Consider the following 4,215-nt stretch of genomic DNA (forward strand, 5'->3'; position numbering starts at 1 on the left):
ATGTGGGGGACTGGTACCCCACATCTCCACCAATATGTGAAATGCACATAAGAGATCAAAACCAGTCTACTTAGCTTCTTACTTCTTAATCAATTTATAGTTGATACAACGAAACCCATTTGGGTTGGCTTGGCTAAACAGGGTGTGCTAAAAGGGTGGGCCAACTTGAGCACATGCATCCTAAAAAGGGTGAGCTAAAAGGGTGGCACAAAGGAACACATGCACACCACAATAGGATAGCTATGTACTTTAAAAACCCAATCTTTCAAAATTCATTTCACCATTACAAAGTGTAGCAATCATTTTAGCAGTCCCTACCTCACACCATATCATTTTCATCTTTGGAATAAGTGAATGAGCCATAATAGTATATTATATTAGGTCTTATTGGTCATAATGCCTCGATCATAGGCCGTAAAACACTTATTCTCATTCCTCCTCCCCTTTACACTTGATCTATAATGTCCTCATGTTTTCACCCCCCCTAAACAACTAAAACAAAAATCTCATCTCTCATCAAGTAACCATCAAATGGTTCATTGACATAGATATTGGCATCAACGCGAGAAAACAATGTAACCAAAGAGAAAGAACACATAGAACATAGGAAAGCTCCTTTGTCCCCCTAATGTGAAAAGGGACAAGGGTAAAAAGCATTTAAATGTCAAGGGAAGTATAAAAGACCACTTTTGGCTCTTCCTAGTTATATGATTTTTTAGTGTTAAGCTCAACCCAATTTCTCTCCCTCTCCTCTTAATCCACCTCAAGCAATTTGATAAATTCGTAAGAAGTTGATCTTCTTGTATTACAATTGGAGGTGATGTTTCATTGAATAGTATTGTTTAACTTGATAAAAGTGTCGATTAAGTCTTCTTGATTAAGTTGAGTACATGGGTAGTTAATGAAGTGCTCACTTTTGTAGTTAGAATTGATGCCATCGAGTTTAAATACAATTGACATACATATCTACTTGTCCCACCCAAGATAGAGTTGATGTTGGTTTGACCTTGTTAAACAATCTTAGTGTAGAGAAAAGACTCCGTTGACAAATATGTATGCATAGGAAGAATCCCTAAGCTGACATACAACTCTTTCAACTTCTCCTTGGTCAATTATGGTGCAAACCTTACCAACTTGCGTGTTGCATGTATATGGTTTTCTATGCCAATGTTAGCTTAGGTTAACACCCTAGATCTTATACGTGTTGAGCCTTTTACCTATAAATTTCCCATTTTCATCACCCCTTAATATGAAAATTACGGAATTGTCTTTACCTTACCACATTAGGTATACACACACGTGTGGTTGTCATTGTCTATAGCCAATTGTATGTAACATCCATCCCAAAGTCATACTTTATAGATCTTCATTTGTTAATTATTTCCTCTCATTGACATTATCTTTGTTGCTTTGCTCTTATCGAAACTCGTGATTTTCGATAGTGGAATTTTGTGTCTCACATAGTTGAATTAGACACGTTGTCTAATGTTTACTAATCAACACATTATATCTTTAATAATTAAGTTAGGTCATGACTCAGGATGAGAGCTACATACCTCCTCCAAGTGGTTACACTATCAACTGTCCACAACTATCTTATCAAAATTGAGGTTGTGTTACTCGAAAGCTATAAAAATATTGATTTTTAGTGTTTGAAACAAATATTTAAAATCAAAATCCATACTGCACATAATGTATAAAAATGTTACCTTTTTGTATTGAAAAAAGTGTAGACTTAAATATTTTAAAAAAAATATATATGTTAAATAATGCAAGACCATCAAATTCTCTATAACAATCTATTGCTCTCCTCTATGTTCCTTTTAGATTTATTAATAGTAACAAAGCTTAACAATTTGGGGAATATTAAGGAAAGGGTAAAACGTGCATGGTTATTACCAGTGTTGGGCAAAGTTTGTAGCCTCTACCGGAAATTTTCCTGCTTCTCATGAACCTAACCGGAATTTTAAAATTTTGGCCGGCCACGTTCCTACCAACGACAATGTCAACCGGAACATGTTGAAATTTTTTTTGGCCGCATAACCAAAAAAAATCTAATGCAATACCAAATCAAATCAATCACAAAATTTTGGAACCCAAAAACTAAAGATATATATTTACCAAAAAAAATTCTAACACTTTAGAGATACACTTTAGAGATACACTTTAGAGATTTTGAGATACACTTTAGAGATCACAAAAACTTAAGATATAAATTAGAATTGATTTACAAATGGGAGTAATGGACAGAAATTGATTTGCAATGGTATGAAGTTTTAATTCATGCACATAAAGATTTTTGCCAAGAAAGACATCATATTCAACACATAGAATCACATGTTGCTAATGTAAATTTCCAAACAAGAAATATGTCAAAAAGAAGGAAATCATAGCTAAAATCATTTCAAATATGTCAAGAAATTCGTTTTCCCACAATGCATCTAGTAGGAAAGATAAGTCGAAAAGAAAATGTCTAGTCCTGACTCCTACCTGTTGAAAGGATTAAAAATTATGCTAAACATAGGAGCCTCAAGCGACCAACTCAATCTACTAGACTTTACATTTCATAGATTCACATCCATGATCTTCCCTCACGCTAAAGTTGGGCTTATTACTTATCGCCCCACCTTAACCTTAATCATAACTACTGATATTAATGAGATCCATACATCTATGCAATGACTAAACTTTCTTAGTAATCTAGTGAAAAATCTGTCTTTTTATCATACATACTAGATTTAAGCATATTATAAGTATGGGTTGTTCATCTTCAAAGTCGTTAGGAAGAAAGAGGAGAGGAACAGAGTATTTTGTTCCACAAAAAGCCATTACTAATGGTACTAGTACTAGTACTAACTCTAGTAATGTTATGAATAAAAGCTGGTATGCCCCTGTTTCAAGAACTGTATCAGAACCCATAAATTATCATCATATTGAAGAAGAAGATGAAGAAAAAGAAGAAGAAAGTGAGAGAAACAAAGTGAAAGACAGGCATCATGTCGTTCCCCTTGCTTCTAGATCAAGCTATGGTTTTCTCAAGCTCAGTGACAAAAAGGATGATTTGGGCCACATTTATAATAAACTCAAATCATTCAGAATAGAGCTTAATCCGATCATTGAAGAAGAACAAGAGGAAGAGCAAGAAGGTATGGGTCACCCTGATCAACATAGCATTCATGCTGATAATGGTGTAGATCAATTGGAAACTATTAATGCATGGGAGCTAATGGAAGGATTAGATGATGATGATGATGATATTGATGATGGTCATGGCCATTGGGATGGTCATGGTCTTGGTCTTGGTCAAGAAGGAGGAAAGCCTCTAAATATAGAAAGGTCTTTATGTTTTAATAGGATCCATGATCTGGAATCTTGCTTTGATCGAGAGGCTAATTCACCTCTATGGAAACCTTATAATGACTTCACAAGACAAAAACCTAAAATGCAGCATCCTCACCATCAACATAGGAGGTTCAAATCTTGTGAAGGCCTTGATGTAATGCTAGAAGAAGAAGAAGAAGAAGAAGAAGAAGAAGAAGAAGAGAAGGAACAATATGATTGTTATTCTTACATGAAAAAACCTATGAAGTCTACTACCATATATACAACAATGGGGATTTAATTTCTTCATTTTTGCACAAAAATAGAGCTTTTATTAGCCATGCATAAAGACCTCAACATGCAATATAATTATGAAAGAATTAGATAATTGAATGTTTTATTATAGCTCATCTCCAACAATAATGAGCACAACCTCAAGAGACAAGACATTGTTTAGCTAGAGGAAAGCCAAAATACATACCTCATAAGAAAAATGAGCAAAATCCATACCTGAGAGTGGTGGTTTGTGCACATGGAAGAACAAGTAGGGAGCAGTGACCAGGGAACAAGGAGTATCGATCAAAGAGTAGAGACCAAGGAATAGGGAGCAGGGAACGGGAAGCAACAATAGGGATAAGCAAATAACGACTGTGAGCAGCGAACAGGGATCAAGAAACGTAAGGTCTCGAGTCTCGACTCTTGACTCTCAGGAGGGAAGAAAGGGGGAAAGAGGGGGAAAGAGGGGGAAAGTTAAAACTATATTTTTGTTATATATACATACCTATATTTTTAAAAAACTATATAACTAGCCGGTTGGAAAAATATCAACCGGCTAGATTCCTGTTGGTAGGATAACCTGGCCGGAATCAATTCCGGCATTCCCCCACCTTGGCC

At 35.3% G+C, this 4,215-nt stretch overlaps 1 protein-coding gene across 1 annotated transcript; it reads left to right on the top strand.

Annotated features, from left to right (window-relative positions):
- Nucleotides 1–2,589: 2,589 nt before the first annotated feature.
- On the top strand, nucleotides 2,590–3,622 carry LOC147847342 (uncharacterized). Its single transcript, XM_087339303.1, has one exon. The coding sequence runs from the start codon at nucleotides 2,756–2,758 to the stop codon at nucleotides 3,620–3,622; it is 867 nt and encodes a 288-aa protein (XP_087195429.1). The 5' UTR covers nucleotides 2,590–2,755.
- Nucleotides 3,623–4,215: the final 593 nt, after the last annotated feature.

The sequence above is a fragment of the Azolla caroliniana genome, unplaced genomic scaffold, assembly GCF_043228905.1.
Source record: "Azolla caroliniana isolate FFs.n. ecotype wild unplaced genomic scaffold, voAzoCaro1.0.p SCAF_1156, whole genome shotgun sequence".
NCBI lineage: Eukaryota > Viridiplantae > Streptophyta > Polypodiopsida > Salviniales > Salviniaceae > Azolla > Azolla caroliniana.